We start from the raw sequence: 22,500 nt of genomic DNA, 5'->3' as shown, positions 1-22,500 counted from the left end.
CGGTTTTGTGTATGGTATTTACATGGGGTAGCAGAGACTTCACATACACTCTCAGTAATAAGGAAAATAAATTGTAAATGAGACTTGTTTTATGAATTGGGCTAGTGCCTTCATTAGCATGCGTCCTGTTACACAAGTCATCTTCAAGTAGGTGGTATATTTTCATATGTGATTAAGCTTGATACTTAAATATACTTGGCTTCACTTTTTAAATCTTGGTAGTAGTGGACTTGAGAAATGCTACAATATGATTTTTAAGTTATGCATACAAATCGTTTTAAACTATATTAAAACAAAAGAGGGAGTTCTTATGCAAAATAAGGTGTTAGATAAATGGCCACTGAGCCCCTGAAGAAGGTGCTGGGTCCTTAAATGTATACCAAAAGAATACATTAAGTCGCAATTCCTGGCCCACGGTCATCAGTGACAGTGAAATTAAAAAAGCAGTTCTTAGTGTATGAAATCCGTCATGCCCCTCTTATGGAACATGAACCTTTAAGGTGTGGGTATTTTGTATGTGGGGATGGAGAAACGGCACTGACTGTCCACCAGCATTTTTTGTGGCTTGTAATTGCAGGGATTAATGCTGGCGCTGTCTCGTAATAGCATTGCTGAGTGCAAAGCTGAATATTTGAATGGGCTGCGAGAAGGCTGCATGGTGTATGGTGTAGAATAATGCACTGTGCTCCAGATACTCTGCGTAAACAGAGGCAGTAGGAAAAAACGAGGGAAAAACCACTAGCTGTGAATCCTCGCTTTTGCAGCAGGGATTCTGTCGTCCTCCTGCAAGCGGAGCAGAGCAGGAAAGATGATGATATTTTGGGACAAATCAGATGCTGATCTTAACGGCGCCTAAATTAGAAAGATTTTTTTTTTTTGCTGTCCATTACAAATCTTGCATCACCCCAGTAATGTAACGTGTGGTTGCGTCTGACGGGCAGCGCTGTCCGGGGCTCTGTAAGGGCACCACGGGGATTTTGCACGGCGCTTGCAACGGAGCGTTTCTTTTAAACTTCAGGCGTTCCTGTAGCGAGAGCTGACGCGGGCTTCGTTCGCTCGCCTGTGTTTGTGCAAGTACTTGTGTGAAGATCACAAATCTGCAGCTATCTAGTTGTGCAAGTTTAATCAGCGGCCCAGGCCGCGGCTTTGTGACTGTATGCAAATGTATTTACATAGCAATGGGCCTTGGGGTCTTTAAAGGAGGCAACAAAGTTGAAGACTGAGGCCAACAAATAAATGAAAGTTTCTCTAAATCCATTGGATAATAGAGGCAGTGTTAAGGCTAACCACAGTGTTGAACTAAACAGAGGGATTACTCCTGGGTTTTGCATCAGTTGTTTTCTGCCGGGTGGCCTCACTTGTCAAAAAAAAAAAAAAAAAAAAAAGTTTAACGGGGGAACATTCACATGGCACTTTGAGAAAAGAAGTATGCTTAATTCCATCAAAGCTCAGAAATCAGTCATTAATTTATTCTAACCTCCAATGGTTGGTCATTTGTGAAACATCTGGCCTTTAAGTCATAGGAACCTAAACATAAGTACAATGCGAGCTCTTCTGAAGATGTAAGTTGGCTCTGGGGGGGTGCTGCGGTCGCAGGCGTACGTGAGTACGTGTGCATGTATATGCGCGTATTACATAAGTTTCAACTGCCACTTAATTTCGGAGAACTTTGGAACATATTAAAATGAATCCTTCAGTTAATTTACTCTTGAAATTAGATTATTGTTCATTTGCATCTTGGAAAAGTTCTGCCATTAAAAAGAGTCTCTGTCTTCATGGTGAGTTAACAGTTAGATATTTAGCAATCTTGCAGCTTGCTAGTCAGAAGTAGTTTCTAATGAAGTTGAAATTTGAGATAGAAAATGTATAAAAGCTTTCAGGAAAGACATACCCTATTTTCCATATGGCTAAGTAATTGTTATGATATTTGTTTTAAAGCTGGACTTAGACACTCCTGACTGCCCTCTAATTTGATATGGCTGGTCCAGGCGTTTCCTACTCACGAAACTTTCCTAGCGGAATGCAGTGAAGGAGATAAATAATTTTGCAGCTATAAGCACACTGCAAAGTATAGAAAATAACTCGGTCGTCCCTACCGTAGTGCGTATAACAGTCTCCAGCTTGTTTGGATCTAAGCGTTTAAAAGCAGATTGGAAATAACGGGGCAGCCTTGAAGCTGGCAAAAGGCTGCATTTTGTTGATCTTAAAATAATGGCTGCTGCTTAATTCTGAGGGCTGGGCTTTGCGTCGGGCTGGGGAGGGCACATGGGTCTTCATACACAGCTTGAACACTGCAACCCCCCCGCTCCCCGCCTTGATGAAATCCTCTGTATTTCGTAAGGGCGTAGAATGAATTTAGAAATTTAATGTGACAGAGAAATGCAGATCTGTCAATCCGCGCTGTCAGAGTAAAGCAGGTATTTCAGCAGTTTCTGTCCCGAGGAACTTCCCTGCTTGTGCTTGTGTTGCTTTTAAAGCCCAGCGCCCTCCCTTTGGCCTGGCCGTTTGTTTTCTTGGTGAGGAGAGGCTTGCTGCAGCTCTAATACTATTTTGACAGACGTAAGGATGCTATCCAAGCACATAACAACGAAAAACAATTTTGCAGGTTTTGTATAAAGTGGATCTTTCTCTTAATATTTGTTTATCCTTTCTTTATCACTGAGTAAATAAATCTTTAATCCGCACTCCATTGTAAAATTTACTGTATCAGTCCCTAGACCATTGCAGCTCCTTTCAAACCAGGTTTTATTCTGCCATACAGAAAGGATATATGCAATTATTGCAGCTTGACACCGATTATACTAAAAAAATACAATGAGTGAGTTAGGGGTGACTTAATATATTTTGAATTTTTATTATTTACTTGCCGCTTCTACGCTGTGGCCAGCATTTTGCAACGCCTGCGAGTGTGCAGGCACTCCCATATTGTATTTTGTGTGTGCGTGCATATATACAATACGCTCAAATGCCCTACGTAAAAATCAGAACGTGGAGCCACGTGTGGAAGTCATGTTTCCACTTTGTTGGAGCCGTCATTTCAGAAGCACTGATGTCCAAAGCACTGTTAGGATAGTTGAGATGAGAGAAAAAAATCTCTTTAAACAGCTTGTGAAATGTAATGTTTGAAATGGGGCTTTGCGAACGTGCAGATTATGGCTTGCGTAGTGACTCTTTCCCGCTTCCTGGGAAATGAGCTGTTGACATTTTTTTGGGTCATCATCCGAGATAGGAGGGCAACCACAAGGATTTAGCAGATAAATTCATCCAAAAAGACCTTTATCCATTTCATTGCAACTTGGAAACATTCATGTCGAATAGCAGCATTAATGTAGCCCTTTTAGCCCTTCAAAGTGAGCCTTGTGTTAAAAAATAAAAAAAAATAAAAAAAAATCAAATGACCAGAGTAATAACTTCTTTAGGTCTTCTAAGAGGTAATTCATTATTTACATAATTCTGGAGCATAAACCAGTCTTTCCTTCAAGATTCTCTGAAATAGCTTAGGCAGTGACAGAGTCTCTTTTGAATTCTAATCGACTGGATCTGTCTCAAATTCGTGTCTAGTTTATTGTAAACAGTGGAATTTAAATTAATTTCTTCTTATCTTGTCTTTTGAAGGAAACTAGCAACATGTTTAAAAGGTTTTATTTTTAAATACAGCTCGGAGTTTATTTTCTTTGGGATGTTTTTGTTCTTTTTTTTTTAACTTTGTAACGCAGGTGTCCAGCAGGATGGGTTTTGACAGCCAGACGACGCTTATGCATTAGGATAGGTTATTATTAAATAAATAGGAGGGGGAAAAAAAAAAACTTTTTGACTTGAACTCGAATGATACTATATAGGCTGAATGTGCAGGAAAGGTTCCCACAATGCACTGTGAAAACCTAGGCTAACAAACACCCTGCTGCGTTGAAAACCCCCAAAAAAGACAAAAGCACAATGAAATAGAAAGCTTACCACCGGTAGCTTTCAAAACGACAAACTAGGCAAACTATACATCTCCACCACTCCAATTTTGTCAGAATGCTAATGAGCTTGCTCTGATCTTTACTCGGCTTCCCGTGTTTTCTACATCTTCAAGGACCACATGGCGCTAGCAAAATAAAGACAACTAAATGAGAATTTCGAATGCTTTTTGTGTTAGGACCTGGTGCCTTTCAGTTGACGCACTCGTTGAATATTCTCAACTTAAAAGCGTACAACAGGGGGCTGGGTATGAACTTTTTAGCAGGGGGAAATTTGTACAAAAGTAAATTAGTGTGATGAGGAAAATATGAGAAAAATTTCTGATTAATTTCCACTCTATAATATCAATGACACCTCCAGCCCCTCTCATACTCTTCTAACAAGAGATGCTGATAAAAGATGAATGATTCTGTGTTGTTCGCAGTGAATGTTTAGTGGTTTTTTAATAGCAGCATTCGACATAAAAGGCACCAGGAAGTACTCTGCATTAGCAGTTGAGATCACTAGTTAATAGGATGATGTCTTTTAGCTTTTGTCACAAGATTATTAGAAAGGATGGGTTTCTGTTCTCATCCTGGCATACTTTGGAGTGCTTGTTGAGTGCAAGTGCTAAAATACAGGTTTCTCTGTATTGTTTCGCATGCAAAGTAAAAGCCTTTTTAATGCAATACCTTTTACTTTTTTTTCCTTTTTTTTACCAGGTGATTTTGTCATTGATCTCTTATCTGCCCCCTTTAGCAGTATTAATCACTTGGAGTGTTCTGCTTCTCAATGAGCACTAGCTGATGTGGACGGGTTTAGATTCACTATCAAAAATAAATCCCTCATATGCCCTGTGCCTTCACAAACTTGATTATCAAGCCGTATTTACCAGTCTGCATTATTCTTTCTTGAATGCTTCTTAGTTGAGTCCGTCAGTCCGTAATACAAATTTGTGCTTGGGGAGGGAGGGCTAAGGTAGGAGGAGGTGTCATATTCTCCTAAGCAAGTTTTGTCTTTTAAATAAAATTGAAGTCTCAAAAGTAAATGCACATTTGTAGTCAGCAGTGTTAGTGGTTGGGGAGAAAAATTACGAAATGTTCAGTTTTGTGTGAGAGAGAGGCTCCGTTTAAAAGCTGTTTTTGTGGCTGCCCTGGCAATCAGCAGGAAAGGATACGTTTGTGCATTAGCCTTTGTGAGTACCTTTGGTGTGTTTGTTTACTTCTGTATTCAAAATATGCTTCCTTCCACTAACTGTTCTTCTTATTCAAACTCACCGTGCAGACGGGCCAGCCCTGCCTTCTCCTCTCCTTAGGAGGAACGTAGCTGTGGCTCTTCGCTTGGGGGCTCGCAAGCAGAACGTGTGAAGGTCTTTGTGCATATACATAAGGAGAACCTTGTAGCTAGACAGAGAAAAAAACAGTCTTTTCGTATTTTCTTATCTTCCCTAAATCAGAAAGAGCAAATTAATTATGCTGTAGTTATCATAGCAGTTTGCCAGATTTGTGTTCCATATACGTCACTGTTTGGCTTAGCTCAGCATAAATAATCTCAGGTGAACCGAGAACAGGCCAAATCATGCCAAGGTGAAGAGCTGTCCAACCATGTCATGGAAGGCAAGGATGCACACACACAACTGCAGATGGTAAAAGGTATAACAGTGGCAGTTCTGGGAAGATGGACAATTAAAAAATATTGCTGAAAAACAATATTTTTACCTTTTTGCTTTTAGCATAAAAAGTGAGCAAAAGCATGAGAAAGTATTTCAAAAAATTCTGAACATGTGAATGACATGTACATGACACTGGTTTGGGTTGCTGCCGGTGCCAGTTTGTGAGCGTTTCCTATTATAAACATCTAGCAATTAGGAGACCAGAAGGATACTACTAACAGCAAATTGTGTGGGACAGGAGAAAAGGTTTTGACATTTAAAAACAAGAAGTCAAACAGTGATTTTTACTGTAACCTGATAACATTTCACAAAACTATGGATCAGTAGATGCTGCTTTTTTGAAACTGAGCAATATTATCAAGTGCTTCTTGAGGTGCTTCTCTCTCATGGGTTTAGGAATGTTGACTTGCTCAGAGGGTTAAGATCATGTGAGTTTTGGCAACCACCAAAACTGTCTGGGTGAATGAAGTGTGACTACGTTACCGTCTGGGTCTGGTTTACAATACGGTAACCGGGCTTACATGTTGCATGTAAGTGTAACTTGGCTGACTTAATCACACTGAAGCCCACAGAGCTCTGTAGAAATGCCTACTAAAATTGTAGACAAGCTGCACAAAGCCATTCGTTAAAACTCGTTATTGCAAATGAATTGGCAAGCTAGTAAACTGGTTTACCGAAATGAGTCGTAAGGGTCCAGATCTGTCCCTTTCATACATTAATTTCTGCACAAGTACTGTTTTTGTAGTCACCAGAGTTTTGAACAGTTGAGAACTACTTGAGTTCTTGAGGCTTGTCAGCCTTTCTCCTGTTTCTCATCTGTCATGCTGGCTCCACAGAGTCTCTTACTGGTAAACTCATTCCCCTCTGGTCTCTAACTCCCCTTGTTAGCGGTTCTTGTGAGGCAATCTTGGCTTGCTTTTGGTAAAGGAAGATCAGCCGGCCACGCCTTTCCAAATGTCCAGCATTTCTACAGCTGAAGAGCTCCTATTGAACAAATACACCATGCCAACCCCCGGAGTACACGGTTCTGACTCTCTAATTCACATGTCTTCTGTCTAAATGTGTACATTTGTAGGCAGACGTTACCAGGAGGAGACTTTTTGAAGACCAGAAGCAGGCAGCATGCATGTTCAGCCTTCCCAGAACAAGTGCATTAAATTGTTAAAGAAGCTCAACAGCTAAAGTAGCAATACTTATTTTTTCTTAAAGTAACACAGAATTGCCATTGGCTGCCTAAGGACTGAAAGATAAGTAGGCCTCCTCTCCATGCACTTCGCTGGCTATAGACTCATCATTGTCTTAAAAGAACCTGTCAACAAAGTGCTTGAAGCCAGTTTGGAGAAGTGAATCCTAACCCAGTGTTGTCCGCGTAGCAGGAGGCCACTCTGGGAGAGCCCTAGGCACTATGAATAGACTTGCAAGCCTTCCAAAAGTCTTGCAAGACCCAACAGACACTTGCTTCTTTTAACCGATTTCCATCTTTCTTTGTGGTATTGCATTATAAATTGTCTTTCATGTGGTAGGCACAGTCTTTGGCTTCCTGCCTGGGAGTTAGCTTTCTCTGCAATCAGTGCCTGATTGTAAAGAGAAAGGCACTTTGGGTAGCCCGGGACTCCCTGCCCGAGATGCCATTGCAGTCTATAGAAAGCCTTGTTGTTTTTTCTCGATTTCTCCTTCATACCACCAAAAACACTTTTGCTGTCAGCACTAGAAACTGGGGGGCCCCAGGACACCTGAACCTAACTGAACTTGCCCAGTTAGCCCTGGGAAGCTTTTGATGACAGAAGCACAAGCCTGTCAACTACCAGTAAGAGTAGGCATCTTCATTAACACCAATACCAGGTGACATTCAATGCCGACCATCATCTCACTTCAGGCAGTTGTCTGTGTTAAATTCAGCCCCGTCCATTGAAGAAATCATTTCTCACTGTCCACCATCCCTTCCCAGCCCCAGGAGAAGATGTTCTGAAGGAAAGAAGACAACATTTGGTAAAAACGAGATAATATGCTCCCTACCAGAGCACAACCCAATGACTTTAAGGTTTGCTTTCCCCTCACTTCAGCATCTTAGTCAGCCTTTGCTTGCCATATAAGCAAGCAAGTGGGGCATGAACTGGCCTAAGGAGCAGTCAGGAGCAGTAGATAAATTACTGTCACTTGTAAGAAAACATCTGATTTTCAACCTGCAAGCAACACAGTTGACCTCCCAGATGCTCTCCTGCTCTTGGTGAATTTCCAAGCATGAACTATTGTTTTTTCTGCAGCTTCAGAGACTCAAGTGTATCAGTTAAAGGCACATGTTTCCTGTGCTACTAGCAAAGGTACGGTGCATGCATTCTCCAAGCCCATGCGTCTTCTGAAATTGTGCTACATGGGAAAATTTGGGTACTAGCAATTCTAGCGGGTGATCAAGGACATGTGCTGGTTCTAGCAGTGCCAGCCCTGCTCAGTGCTAGGAGACTCCTGCAGATCCTATCCTAAAGGTGGGATATTTATTATTTTCTAGGGGTCACTGTGGTGACTTGTAGTGTAAAACAGCAGAGCACTTACTCAAAGAAAATCATCACTCTTTCAGGCAGTTTGTCTTTCATAAAAGCTTCAGTCCTGTGATAATTCCAGGTTGCCAAGACTGCAGCCCACAGATGTTTGTCTTCCTGTGAGCCGGTCCTGTTCCAGGTAGAATAAATCCTAAGACACTCTGAGATGTGGTCAGAGCCCTGAAGTTCTGTTTACACAGCTCTCCAAATTTTAAATAGGCTGTCTGGTTTATGATGTTTCAGAAACCAAAGAAATTACAAGTTTCCTGCTTGATGTTAAGCTAATTTCATATGTTCTTGTGATAAAGGAATTCGCTTGGCTGCGACTCCATTTTGTTAGAGTTACAGTACTTTTGGGGGGCTGAAATAGTCAAACAGTGCCCCGCAATGCAACTCTGCGTGGCAGATTCTTGGCAGTCGTTACCTACCTTTATGAGACTTTATTGTGTGGACATCAATGTCTCCTACAGAACCGCTCTCAGACACTGAGTTATTGGCCATGAATTTGCCTTTCTAATGTTCTTTAAGCATTTTCCCATCAGTTCAGGCTAGGAAAATTGTGCTAGGGCTTCATCTGATAGCTAGCTCTTCTGCAGTGTCATCTAAACAAGAATCCCATCCTGTTTATCTGTTGTTGGCTGTTCTGAGTCATTTTCAGTGATTTTTAATAGTTAAGGAGGTCCTTGTTCAGTGAAAGGAAAAAGTGTTCTGGAAGAAAGCTGGCTATGGTAATTCTGGAAGGGGAGCATGAAGTTCAAGCTGAAGTTGCCCATGTATTCATGCTGAGTGGCACACTGCAGTTTCTCTTTTGACACTTGGACCATTGTAGAGTTGTTTTAAGCCAAACTCTGAGATTTTCAGCCAAAGTCTTTGGTTGTCCTCTGAAAGTGAGGATACTGTTTTTTGAAAGTTTAGTTTAGTTTAGTTGCTCTCTATTCCTACCCTCATGGGACCAGCTTCAATAAGGGCAACTGAGGTTCCAGGTGGGACTCAGTCTGGCCAGCTCTGGGTGTCGGGAAGTTAACTGCGTAGCCCTGGGGCAAAACGGACCCCCCCCAGAGTGAGATTCCTTCCAGTCATCCAAAATAACGACTTTGTGAGAAATTCCTTCCTGCAGGTGAGCAACGGAGCTGAAAGGACTGGCTGAGGTACAGAAGAGTATTAGATACCTCAAGTTAGGTCTGATGAATCCCATCTTGCCTGTCCAACATAGGCTTTTGTGGATGGCTCACCCCTACTGCTAGACTCATTACTGCAAATTCCCTTGATAGTGCTTCCCTTCCAGTAATGCATGTTGATACCGTTTTGTAATAAGCAAGTGAATTCATAGCAATCGAAGTTGCTAAGACTTTCAGGAGTAACTCCTGTGCAGGCGCTTGTATTGTGAGATATTTTTCAGAAAATTGCTCTTTTTTAGGATGCCTCAGTTTCACCTAGAAACTGATGGGCCCCAGATCACTAGCTGTTAAAAAGCTCCATTGTAACTTGAGTTGGATGCCTTTTGAGGTAGACCTGGTGTCTTACTCTTTGTGAAGACTGACTATTGTGAATGTAGGCCTTTCTACTACGTATTTGTTAAATTTGGTAACTTGCCTTAAAAATTATAGCTCATTTGGGCATTAAACGTTCACACTGAGCGAGATCAGAAGACTATTAAAAGCAGTGGAAAGTCTGCTATTGATTTCAAAGGGTTCGAGACCTTCGATTAAGGTTTTGCGATGTGAGGTTGGTTGGCTAAGACATACAGTGTTGTTTCTCTTCCTTTCCCATGTTTCCTTTTCATAAAGTTGTAATTGCTACAGTGGCCCAATGGTCTCCACCAGAATACTCTCTCTTGGAGGGACAGGGACAGGTTGAACCCAAGCAGGCGAAAGAAATTCTGCATATGGTAACCTGACCCCAGGGAACATTTCATTTAACCTCTAAAAAATTAAAGGTTAGCTTATGTCCTGAAGCAGGAGGATCCAATTCCTACCTCTTGGGTTTTTTGTTTGTTTGTTTTAGTATTTACTGTTATCGCTTGGCCTTCCCATACATCCATTCCACCTGGTTGTAATTCTTGCTGAGCTCTTGGTTTCAACGTTGCCTTGCGGCAAGGAGTTCTCCTGGTAAACGATGAGGCTTTGGGGGAAGATACTTCTTTTTCTCGGTTTTAAACACGCCACCTTCCATGCCGTTGAATTTCCCCTGGTCCTTATGAGGCAAGATGAGACACCTCCTAGAACTACTCTTTATTTGGCATTCACGTTCTCCTGCAGGTGGACAACCTAGTCGCTCCCAATCCAGAAACCCCTAAAAACTCGTTGCCTTGATTGGATGCCTGCAACTTCTTTCAGCGGGCAAATAAACGCGGCGGTGTACGTTTTCAGAAGACTTTCCAGTGAAATCAGTGGAATTTGCTGGCATTTGTCCGGCTATTGGTGGCCAGCTAGCTTCTGTCAAATAGCAAATAGCACCGTCCTCCGGAAGAGGGGCAGAGTGAAGTTGGCCCGTTTTTGCCATTATTCGCCCCGCTCCAGTTCGCATGCACTGGCATTCTCCCGCTGGCCTCTTCACCCAAGTGTGTTGAGTGAAGAAAGCTTCTTCTATTCTATTTTAAAACTGTGGGTAAACAGCAGCAAATGGGTGAAGAATGGGCTCAGCCTTAAGTAGGTTGTTTTTCATGTCGGTCTGGGGAGGTAAATGGGAGACGTGGAGTTTTCTGTGTTTCACCCTGACACTGTGGCACACAGTATACGCAGTGCAAATAAAATTTAAAAACAACTGCTGCCTAAGAGGGTGCACAAAGTGGTCGCTGTGAACCTGTTATTTCTTGCCAGACTGAAAGGGCTGGGTTTGGATGCTGATAGAAAGCCTTTATTATTTATCTTCTTTAGGGTGTAAGTCATTTTTGTACAACAGCTAAATACATTTCCATGTAAGGATTTTTTTTTAAATATTAATCTATTGGCTTATCTTGACAGATTTATGACAGTATAAAGTGTAGAGAAGTTACTGTGTTCATCCATTTACACTGCAAACTAATCTTGTCCCTGCACGTTGCTGCTTTTTCTTCCTTTTAAGTGGTATTCACAGTGTTTTGTAGCACTTTGTTTTCTTAGCAATGTACAGTTTTACTATGTTAATCCATATTTGGTTTATCTAATGACTAGCTGCCCAGAGAGCTTAAAGATAATGGATCTAATGGCACATATATGTACTGATAGCTGGCTGATCATAGGAGGTGGGTTTGGAAGTATTTTTAGCATGAAAGAAAAATAAAAAAGGCTCTTTCAAATTGATTCAGAACAGCCATTTGTCAAAATACTCCTTATTTAAATATTTAACAAATAATTAGCTTACAGTTTAAACAAAAATCCATTTGTAAATCCTGTAGAACGTGAAGGGAAAGATATTTTAAAAAGACTGCCTGGAAGCCGCACAGCATTAAACAAGCGAGTCTCCTGTATTGTTCTCAAAAACGGGTGACATATAAACAGGCTTGTAATTCTTGAGCATTGAAGATGAAAATTGGCTCAAGTCATTATTGAATAACCGGCATAAAGATAATATTTGAATATGTGTGATTAACCACAGGAGAAAAGAATGGGTTTTTTTTTTTGGCTGTCATTAAAAGTCTGGCTTGTTGGGACTAAATCACCAAACTTTCCGCTGCAGGAGACACTATAGCGCAGTAGCAAAAGGCAGCGGTCAGGCGGCGTTAGGTGCGGCGGAGGGGGGGACGCGGTGTCTGGGCTGTGCCCGGCTCGGGATTGGGACCGTTCCTAATCAGCGAGGAGGGTTCTGGCCGATGCCGAGCGAGGGGGAGGACAGAGCCCGCGTCCTTCGGCACTCGAGCCGCACAATGACTTTCGAAAGTGGCCCGGAGACTTGATGTGAGAGAATTCCCCTGGATTCCTGGAGAAGGGATAAAACACGACCGGGTCCCTTTAAAAAAAAAAAAAAAAAAGAAAGAAAAAGAAAAGAAAAGAAAGAAAGAAAGAGAAAAAGAAAAGAAATTAGAGAAACCTTGCCAGAAATTCTTATCGGCGAACATCTAATAATGAAGTATGGCATTAAAAGGCTGTATTGTCTTTTTCCATAAAGACGGGTGTACTCACTGTTTCATCTTAGTTTCTGGTTTTGCATTTTTCAAATCTCTTACTCTGCATTCGGCATGCATATGATGTTTGCAGCTCTGGCCAGCCTTATTTGAAGACTGTTTTCAGAAGTCATTACTGAACCCTACGATAAAAAGGTATAGCCATAAATATGTGTTCAAGAGAATAAATATGTGCTGCTAGATAGTTAACCAGGTGAGGTTAAACAAGATGAGATGAATTCTGGGCTTTTTAGAAAACTGACAGTCTTCATTTTAAGCTACAATGTAAAGTGCTTTATCCTGAGATTAGGTATTGTGGCAGAAGCTAAAACTGCCTTTTTCCCCTAACCGTGCCAGAATACAACCTCCTTTTCTTTTTGCGCTAACAAGACTGCTTTACCACCACAGCCCACTCTAAGTAATTAAATCAATCCTTTGTACTTACCGTATTCTCCTCTAGTGACGGTACTAGATCTGATTATATGCTTCATGCATATTCAAAGTACGGCACTGACAGCTCTTTAATGAGCTCTTACTTAATCAGTACGAACAATGTTCATCTTGTTCTTTTTTTCCTCGTACATTAGAGCTAGGAACAGTTGGGGAAAAAATGAAACATCCAGCATTCATTTGAAAAATATATTGTACTTTGAAAAGTGTCTAAGCTGGGGAAGTTGCATTCTGCCCTTTAAAAGTCTGATGGACAAATTGGATTACTAGTATTGGATTAAATAACAAATGGTTAGAGGAGAAATGAGAAAAGCTCGCTGTGATCACAGGCTTTAATATTTTTTGTTACTTATAAAGCTGAAGGGGTCTTTAACCAGTTATTAAAGTCAGGATTAATTTGTAATGGTCCAACTTACTAGCTTTAAAAGGGTTTTGTTGTTGTTGTTGTTGTTGTTTTATCTAAAACAATAGTGTAATGCATGTATTCCGGAAAAAAATTTAAGTTTAAGATCTGTGGGCTATTTATAGATTTTCATCATCTTGTACTGGCTCAGATAAGGGGTTTGCATGCATGGTATCGATTTGTTCTCAAACATGTTTTTCACTTCATTTAAATAATCTGTATAGTATTTTTTTTTCAGAGAACAACACAGATATTTTCCCAATTTTCATTTTCAAACATTTGTAGCAAGTAAATTAAGTACTTGTTTTACACTTGGAAAATGGAAACATAAACAACTACAACAGCAGAACGGCTTTCCTGAGTGAAAATGTGAAATTGAGTTGAAGAAAAGCTAGTTTTGTATTTTTATTTAGAAGTTGTTAATGTGAGTTTAGCTTGCAGTCTTGCTGCTGTAATAACACTCAGCTTTTCTTTGTTGAAAGTGTTTTGCATGCATCCTTTCACCAAAGGAAAAAAATGAAGTAAATTAGCTAATAGCACTGTGTTCTTTGAAAAGTGCTATTTAAAAATTATATATATGGCAGTTCATCTTTTTTTTGCTTGCATGAGAAAAATCTGTTTCGGCTATATGCACAAGAATTTAAAAGCTCATGGTCAACAAATAAAATATCACAATCTACCGCTATTAATATTGCACACATGTGTCATTTCACTGATCAAAAAGGCCTTCACCAGGGTACAATTGGCCTTTTTCCAAATTGCAAGCTTTTTCTCAGCTTTTTCTTTTTACTCTTTCTTCTTTTGTTGCTGCCCAGGGATTTGTGCCTATCGCAGCCGATATCACATGACCAGTGTCAGGGCATCACATGGTCCAAAGTGAATACAAAAACAGCTACCCGAAAAGATTAAAAATTCTGTAAAACAATAAAGACTTTGTTAACTCACTATAAAACAACCTATCCTATGTATATTCCATATGCTTCAGTGTCAGCATAAAAATATTAGAATATGCACCTGTTCAGTTTGGAATAGGCAAGCTTTACCTAGACCTTTGTTCGGTATATGTTGCAACCAACTTTATTTTACTCGGAGGAGGAATGCATTAATAGAAAGTAGTATCTTGAGTTTGTGCTCTTCACGTCATAAAATTAAAGTTCAGCTCCTCAGCTGGTACCAATGAGCACAGCTCCTCTGAAACGGTTCTGCGTCCCATCACCGTGCATTTTTGAAGGCTTACAAAATCAAACGCAGTCAAAGCTCACATTTATAATGACATCTTCTATCCAGAGATCCCAGACCCCCTCACCAACAAGAAATTTAGTGTCATAAATTGATTAAAATGTTAGTCTAGCCACGTATGTCTAGCTGCGAGGACTTTTTTTTCACCTGCGCTGTGGCAATCTCATGCATCACAGGATAAACTGGTATTTTGCACGGATAAAAAAGCAATCTTTCCCATCTCTCCCTCCCCCCCAAAAAAGAAAAACTTGGGACCTTGGAAGGACAGGTTGCTCGCCTCGGTGATACCGAGCCTCATCTGCTTCTCGAAGCGGACCCCTTTAGCTGGACCAGTACAGCCATTCCCTCGATCTGTAATTTAACAGCAAACTCTACCCATAGTCTCAATCCTCTTTGGGGGAGCGCTGAGCTGCTGGATGGTGTTGTGGATGCTGCGTGAGCGTGGCGTGACGCCTTCTGGCACCGAAGCGGGACTGGGGGAGAGGGTGGCCCCGGGGCCCGTTGCCCCGGGGGCGCTCCCGCGGGAGCGGGGCTGGCCTGCAAAGCGGCTGCCGGGCCGCTGCACGGATCGCGTGCCCTAAGAGCGCCCCTCCAGGACAGCTGCATAGACCCGGAGCATCTCAGGGGGATAACGGGATTTGAAGGGGTGTCTCCCGTGAAAAATAAGAGCATGCCACATGGCTCGCGGGAAAAACGAGAGTGGCCCAAACGGCCTAACTTCTTCTCTGCGCCTGGGTCCGCCAGCCCTGCCCCAGCTGCCTCGCTCCTCTGGAGCGCCTTTTCCTCCCCTTGCCTGGATGCATCAAGCCCCTGGGCCACAGGGGAGAAAAGCAAACCACGAAGGCCGTTGCCCTTCCCGTGCGTGCGGCAGGTCGGAGCCTGGTGAGGAGGGGCTCTCCGGGATCGCGCGCTGCCGCCAGCTGCCCGTGAATGCGTGCGTGGCAGGCACCTGCGCGCGGGCGTTTCAAACGCAAGTGTCCAGAAGCTGGGAACTTAGCGCAAAGCAACGTCTTTTTTTGGTATCTTTCCAGCTTCGGATGTTGGAAACTGCTTCTCTGCCACTTGTGATCCTGTGATTTCAGTTAATAATGTAGCTTCCCCGAGCGTACGGCACCTTGCATCGGAGATTTCCAAACACTTTACAAACATCAAAGAATTAACTTTTAGCACCCTTGCAAGATAGGTACAGATAATTATCTCCGTATTACACGCAAGATGCTTAAATACAGAGCACTGCCCACGGTCTCCCAGTGAATCAGTGTCAAAGCTGGGAGAAGTGCTTGGGCCTCTTGGCTCATGCTCTTCTGCCACTCTTCCAGGTTTCTTCCCAGATTCATTTTAACCCTATGTGAGGTCTGTAATTCCCGGAAGACCATACGATCTTTGCTCCTTGGCTCAACCCGAGCAGTGGGAAAGGCAGGTCGCTCGGAGCAGAGGAGCAGCCTCCCCGGAAGACTTCAGCGAGCTCCCGGCTGGTGCCCCAGCTTGGCAGGGCGCAGGCTGGCGCGGCGCCCTGCACGTGGGAAGGAGGGTCGGCAGCCCCCCACGGGCTCCTGGCCCTTTCCCCCCGCGGCCCAGGGGTGCCGGGACAGTACCGCGGAGCCTCCAGCATCACGGGGGGCTGCAAGAGTCCTCCCGGCAGAGCCTCCTGCCCGGAGGACGGCGGGGGGCGAGCGCTGGCCAAGGCACTGCGGGTGCCAGCAGCAGTGGGCTGCAGGACATAGGATATTTTTTTCATATAATATTTTTACCAGTTGAGAATCTGTCTTGTACTGCTCAATGATATGAGAGACTGATACTCCAAAAACCAAACTGAAACGTGTTGTTCAGCTTGGGAAATGTCATGTAAGTAATGAAGCATGTTCTGTTGCAGGGCGAAACACGGAGGAGGAGGAAGCTATGATGCAGGAGTGGTTCATGCTGGTTAATAAGAAAAATGCCTTAATAAGACGAATGAACCAGCTTTCTCTCCTGTAAGTATGATGGATACGTGTATTTACAAAAGGCTGACCTACTGGGATATCCGCTGCCCAGAATATAAATGCAAAACCTCTCTTGTCCCCATTAGACTTCAAAACGGTCCCTCAGAGATGAGCAGTGTGGAGGATTTGCTGAGCACATCGAGTCACTTGTTTCTCTCGTATTTCAGACTTGAAAATGGAAAGTGTGCAATGACACAAGATTAGCCAGAGCTGTGAAAAAAATATGAAATATGAAGTGCAGTTATATTTTCACAGGCCAAACAGCGGAATAAAATTACATAGCAGCAATATGCAGATAGCTCTGAATTGTGCTCCTGATGCACCGTGCGAACACAATTCAGAGAGAAACCCAAATTTAAGCCGGCAGCTGCTTTAGAGAAACACGAAATCTCATCGCTAGTTTAGCAGCAACAGGTTGATGGAAGGGCATTAGCAAAGCGGCCGCGGCGTGATGCTCTCACGGGCCCGGCAAAGCGAGGCAGGTACAGCAAGGGCAAGGAAACTTTTCCTCCCCGGCGTGGGGCGCGCCGGCGAGGACGGGCGCAGAGCCTGCTTGCTTGCCGAGCGGCGGCTGGCGCGCTGCCGGCAGCGCTGCTTTACTAGTTTCTCCCAGTTTAGTGATTATTTTTCTTTTAGTATGCCACCTAGCGTAGACGTCTGCATACTTCCCTTCTCCCGCAGAGGCAAGAATGCACCTTCATGAATTTCCTGCCGTGTCTGAACTTGATCGAAGACTCTGCCTCCAAATATTAAGCTTTCTAATCCCGTGTCTTATTTTCGTTATTCGTTAGGTCAGAACGTATACCGGATAATAGTGCCAGTGTTATATTATCTCAGTGACTAGTCAGATGCTGGAATTTGCTCATTAGATACGGGGGAACATTTTATGCTTGGGACATTGCACAGCAGCTGCTCCGAGGCTGCGTATTGAATTATTGCGTCCTGCCATAGAGTTAAACCGCCAGAATTAAAGCCGACATTATAGAAACCGAAAAGGCCCTATTACGGAATACGCCACCCGAGCCCGGTTTTAAGTTTGTGTATCATTTGTTTGGAGTAGCTTAAAGTTAAAGAGAAAAGTCGGTTATGAGTCCTAAAATCAATGCAAGTTAAAGGTTCTTTTAAGTGTTTAATGATTTAGTAATTAACATATTGATGAACTTTTGCCACTTGCCTAGGGAAAAGGAACATGACCTAGAAAGGCGCTACGAACTGCTGAACCGGGAGTTGAGAGCAATGCTTGCTATCGAAGGTAAGAGCGATGCTTGGTACCGAGGGGACGGAAATACTGGCTACCAGAGGTAACCCCCCGAAATTACTTAGCGGGGAGGCTGCTCGGGCGCCTCGCTGAGAGCTAATGCAGGTATTTGCATAACGCCACGCGAGAGCATGCAACAAGTGCACTGGGTCCTCACTCCCACGCTTCAGTTTTGCTCAAAAAAGACAAGGCAAAAAAAAAAAAAAAGGAAAGTCTAAGATAGGATGGAGAAATACAGTCTCATTAGAATCAACTTCAAAAAAAGTGATGCGGAAGTAAAGAGTATTTGTCCAGGGCTTATTCTTTGCGCTGCAGTAATGCGGTCGTGGCTTTCCTGCAGCATCACGCTGCTTTTGGTATCGCAGAAAGGGGAAGGGGTGACCCGCATAAGGGAGGCTCCTTCCTTTCGCATTTTGGATATGTTTTACAACCCTGTCTCACTGGGGGAGGGAAAAAAAAAAATCTCATCGGTCTTTGTGGTAAAACTTTGTGTGTGCCAAGTAAATATTTCATCACAAGCAACATCGGGATTAGTGCAATCCTTTGCACATATTTTCTCCATTCTCTGCAACTCTCCAGACTTTAGTCACCTTACCTGAATGAAAACTCCTGGGAAGATTGGCACCCGGGATAAATGAAACAATTGCATACTTTCCATGGGGCTTTCAAATGAATTGTATAATAATCCTGGGGATGATTCATAATAAAAAATAAACATCCAGATAGCTTAAACTACTGCTTGCATTATTTTCTTATTTAAATATCTTAAGTGTTTTATAATGCTGCACTGCTTATACCTCTCAGTCACAAATGCTGTCTTATAGTTCAAAGATGTTTGCTTAAAAGTTAATCCTTTGGGCTCTGTAAAATGGACCTTTTGTCTAATCAATGCAAATTGATTTTGCTATTCTGTATTGACCTCTTAACCCTTTGACTGTCCATGGTAATTTCTTTCTTCACCTGATAAGGTACCTGATCCATAATAAATCAATTCTAATTAGTTTGGAGACTTCACTGGGAGCATAAGTTTGCAGAAAAAAAAAAGAAAAGCAGCAGGTTTCAGGTAGCTTTTTCATATCTATCCATCTGTGGCTCTATTTTTGCATAAGACTACGTTCACCATAATCTTGGATAAACTTGAGTCATAAATATATACATTACATTCTGCAGGAGGCAAGGCATTAATTGGGAATCATATTAATGAAATATTTAAAACAGAAAATATTCTGAAACCAAAGAAGAGTCAGAGATACTGGATTTAAATCCTAAATTTAAATGCTTAATTGCCTCTTACATGTTTTACTGTCTTGGAACGTCATAGCAGCACCCTTTGAACGTCGAGCAGAATATGCCATTCACACATTCATTTGAATAAAAATCTGTCCTTTTTTTTTTCCTTTTTTATAAGTTCAGAGAGAGATACCAAAACCCAGAAAGGTCTTTTTTCCTTCTTCTTCTTTTTTTTTTTTTGGTGCTACTAGCGATGCAGTATACAGGAGTTGAGGGAGAAAACATAGGTGCTGGAGAAATTTGGTTTCATTTTTTATTTATACAGCAAAGTCTGCGTTCAGCATTTTAAACCTCGGCGAGCTCATTCTGCCATTCGAAGTTTTAGCAGCTCTCTGCTTGCACCTCAAACCGCACTGCAAGAGCAGCGCTCCCAGCGAGGTGCTCCTAAAACGTCCGAATCCGCACGCCTCGCCTCTAGATGCGCGTGTCGGGGCTGTAGTGCTTCTCGCGTGCGGCATACGCTGGAGTGCAAAATGCACTTTTTTGGGAAGCGCCAGTGGACACTGGCCGCCTGCGGTCAGGTTTCCCTGCGGAAGCGCGGGCTGCCCGGCCAGCGCAGCGCTGGGCCCGCGGACACCCTTTAGCCCATCGCTAGCGAGTGGCCGGGCTCCGCGAGGGAGCGCAGAAGGCAGCTCACACTTGGGCCGGCGCCGCTTCCAAACCTCAAATTTACGGGCGCTAGAAAAATAAATAAATAAAAAAAAAAACCAACAGGACGGGACTGGTTGGGCGCTCTGCTTGTTTGTCTAAAGGGAAGGATTGTAAGGCAGAGCAGAGCGCACCAACCCCAACTGGAACGCAAAAAAAAAGCCCTTGAAAGGTGATAATTACTGTGTGGATGAATTGCTTTAACTCTTCCACGCGTGACTGTGCTGTTTAAAAATCTGTCAACCAATTTACTTAGCTAGTTGATGACAGGCAAATAAATAAATAAGTAAATAAATAAATAAAATAAGGAGCCTCGCTAAAGGTAGCGGCCTGCTGATTGCGGGTAGAAGCGGCTCCCGGCCGCGGGCTGCCCCGCCGGCACGAGCGGCGGCGTGTGGCCAGGGCCCGAGTCCGGAGGTGCTGACCGCTGCGATGTGCAGCGAGGTGCAGACCGGTCCTCTCAGGCAGCTGCTAAAATGGACGTGGAGGCAGCTGAATAGCCTTTTGGAGAGCTAAAGCACTTCACGCAGAACACATGAATGACCAACGGTGGTAAAAAAAAAAAAAAGAAAGAAAAAAAAAGGGGGGGAATACTCCCCCCCTCCCCAATTTAGCTGTAGGGATAAGAAGGAGAGAGCAGAGCGCTGCCACCTCGGAGCCGCGGCATACTCCTGCCCGTATGCGCTGCGGCAACTGCCTGGACCCAGCAAGGCCCCGTGTGCTTGCATAATAGGCCAAAGAAAATAGAGGTTACTGGGTTTGTTTTAACATGCGCAAATGGAAAGGCATTTTGTCTGTCTGTTTGGAAGCTGTCTGTCTCATGTAAACAAGCTCCAGCATCTCAGAGCTTGATTTTTACCCCGGTCGGAGCGGAGTGGCAGGATGCCTTACTTCACCTACCTTCCCTCTCGCGCCTTTCTTTTTTTTCCCCCCCCTTATTCGAGATTTAATGCCTCCTTAGAAAAGATAAGTTCATTTTTGCACACCTTGGGGTAGCATGTTCATTTTCTGCCCAAGAAATGGATCTGCTTTAGGATGTGGTACATCTTGATTCGTTCTTGGCTTATAGTTTGAAGTGGGTGCTCTTCTAAAAGGATTTATGCATAGGTTCACTATTTTTGTAGTTATGGTTTATATGATAAGCTTTTTATATTTAAAATCAATATGTAATCCTGTGGAGGAGCTTATCCTCTAAAACCCCATTTGTAAATCTATTTTAGCTTTGTTACACCGCGCAGCCACAGTATTCCATAGATTGATTAGGTTCAGCAGCAGAATCCTATCAAATGGCCGGCTCTGATGATGATGCAAACTCTTTCAGGATTGCTAGTTGACTGGAACTAAAGATAAGGCTTGACTGCAATCCCCCAATGTGCTCTTTACAAAACTAGTGTTAATTTTCATCAAAGTGCCGGGCTTATTTATTATAGTGGCGAGGTGGAAGGCTTTACCGCGAGAACTTTAGACCGTTTCTATTAAAGCGCTTCTATTGGAACAGCCTGCCCTGTTTTCTCCAAGTAATTATCAGTTTAAGCAAGGGGGCGGGGGGAGAAGAGAGAAAAAAAGACAATGTGAAGTCAATGAAGATGAATAATTGAAAACGTTTCTACTTTAACGGGAATTTAGCAAACTATGTAATTTTAAACTGCGCGTCGCAAGTGGTGGCGCGGGGGCTTTACCTTTCAACACTTTTAGCTCATATACAGCCTCAGAGCTTAATCCTATTTTTGTCCAGAGTGTAGCTTTTATAACAGTATTATTCTGAAATCTCCAAATTAATCACAGCCGATATTGTAGCTTCCCAGAGCTGTAGTCAGCGTTGGTAACTATATGTGACAGGTGATGTAGGTAATCCTATCTTAAAAGGCACAACAGGTAGGAATCAAACTTGAACACAGTTGCTTTTTAAACATAGGGATGCTTGGGTCCTTCCTGGAAGTGCTGCCTGGTAGTATGTTGTTGGATAAAATAAACTTTCAGTTTAATGACATAGAAAATATTACTCAAATACTTTGTGCTGTTAACTCTTTTAACAAATTGCTACTTGATGGTATTTATTTTTTTKGGGGGGGGAGGGAATGTTATTGCTTTTCTCTAAGAAAGTAAAAATACAAACGAGTATTTCTGCTAAAAAGCTTTTCCATGGCATATTTCAAACCGTAGTATAAGCGATTGCAGCAAACAAAACCCCCCAGTTTTGTTCCAAGTGCATTAAGTGCTAATACGAGGTTATTTACCCCACAGCGCTACAAAACGGGGCAACAAAACTCGTATCTCTTAGAGAGGAACTTAACGGAGGAAAACTACTACTAAAGGACCGAGCGAGACCTGTAGTAAAATATTTTGACTAGCGTTTGCTGAAATTGCCACTGAAACTAGAGAACTAGGGGGTGAAGGAAAAAAACGGATCAAAAAAAGGCTTCAAAAATAGGAGTTTTTCCACTCAGTGAAACCGGTCGAAATTGCAAAATACGAGGTCGGGTCTGTGCAGTGACGGCGCCCGTCAGGTCCCTTCCGTCCGGAGCCCCGCGAGCCGCACGGTGCTGGAGGGGCCGAGCAGCAGCACGGTTATGAGCAGAAGCAGCAGAGGAAAGTTAGCCCCAAAGTTGGGCCGGGGAGCAAACAGCCGGGAAAACCTCTCGTTTTGCGTTTCTCCTTGTTTCTGCTCGGATCGCTGCTGTTGCCGTTTGCAAGACGATTTTGTCGTACTGAGACTACCCCGCTCGTGTTATTACTTTTATTTTTATGTGCAAAACCGTAAGATTTCGGGAAGCTCCTGCTCTGACTTTTGGAGGCACAAAGCGGTGTATTTTTAAGCGGGTCGAACTGAAGGATCCTTTCCCCAAATGAGCAAAAGGGCAAACAGCAGCGGAAACAGAAGGACCGTGTTGAAAACGAGCACTGAAATACAGCCGGTCCCGAATTAAAGAAGCTCTGTCACAAGTGAAACTGCTCTGATTACCAGTCATTTGGGCTAAAAGATGCTGTTCTAATGCGT

General features: G+C 43.0%; 1 protein-coding gene across 8 annotated transcripts in view; it reads left to right on the top strand.

The window, feature by feature from the left end:
- Positions 1 to 22,500, top strand: part of EHBP1 (EH domain binding protein 1) — a 222,703-nt gene that overhangs the window by 197,599 nt on the left and 2,604 nt on the right. For all 8 annotated transcript variants that reach the window (XM_026080724.1, XM_026080728.1, XM_026080727.1 and 5 more), the window contains 2 exons: positions 16,198 to 16,297; positions 17,485 to 17,558. In XM_026080724.1, coding sequence (XP_025936509.1) covers positions 16,198 to 16,297; positions 17,485 to 17,558 — 174 coding nt within the window. The remainder of the gene's footprint in view (positions 1 to 16,197; positions 16,298 to 17,484; positions 17,559 to 22,500) is intronic.

The sequence above is a fragment of the Apteryx rowi genome, unplaced genomic scaffold, assembly GCF_003343035.1.
Source record: "Apteryx rowi isolate R43461 unplaced genomic scaffold, aptRow1 scaffold_53, whole genome shotgun sequence".
In the NCBI taxonomy this organism is placed as follows: domain Eukaryota; kingdom Metazoa; phylum Chordata; class Aves; order Apterygiformes; family Apterygidae; genus Apteryx; species Apteryx rowi.
Note: the sequence above shows the minus strand (reverse complement) of the source record. Positions and strands in the feature narration are given on the sequence as shown.